This window comes from Gavialis gangeticus, unplaced genomic scaffold (assembly GCF_001723915.1).
Source record: "Gavialis gangeticus isolate Ggan-Ray unplaced genomic scaffold, GavGan_comp1, whole genome shotgun sequence".
Classification (NCBI taxonomy): Eukaryota; Metazoa; Chordata; order Crocodylia; family Gavialidae; genus Gavialis; species Gavialis gangeticus.
Window position 1 is genome coordinate 46,823,375 of NW_017729000.1, and position 221 is coordinate 46,823,595.

Consider the following 221-nt stretch of genomic DNA (forward strand, 5'->3'; position numbering starts at 1 on the left):
GCTGCGCCCTCGGCACCGCCGCGCCGCGCAGCTCCTTGGCGCAGAAAGTTTGAGGCGGTCGCGGGGAGCCGCGCTCCTGCTTCGGGCCGGGGAGAGGAGGCGATATGAGGGGGCTGCTGGTCGCTGCCAACCTCCTCCTGGCGGCAGGTAGGGACGCGGGGTCTCGCTGCCGTGGGCTGCGCCGCGAGCCGGGTCCGCGGGGGTGAGCGAGCGCCCGCGGG

At 76.5% G+C, this 221-nt stretch overlaps 1 protein-coding gene across 2 annotated transcripts in view; it reads left to right on the forward strand.

Annotated features, from left to right (window-relative positions):
• Positions 1-9: 9 nt before the first annotated feature.
• HBEGF (heparin binding EGF like growth factor) overlaps positions 10-221 on the forward strand; it is a 25,810-nt gene continuing 25,598 nt past the window's right edge. For both annotated transcript variants that reach the window (XM_019506594.1, XM_019506595.1), the window contains exon 1: positions 10-147. In XM_019506594.1, the coding sequence (XP_019362139.1) occupies positions 105-147 (43 nt within the window). In that variant the 5' untranslated portion in view covers positions 10-104. The remainder of the gene's footprint in view (positions 148-221) is intronic.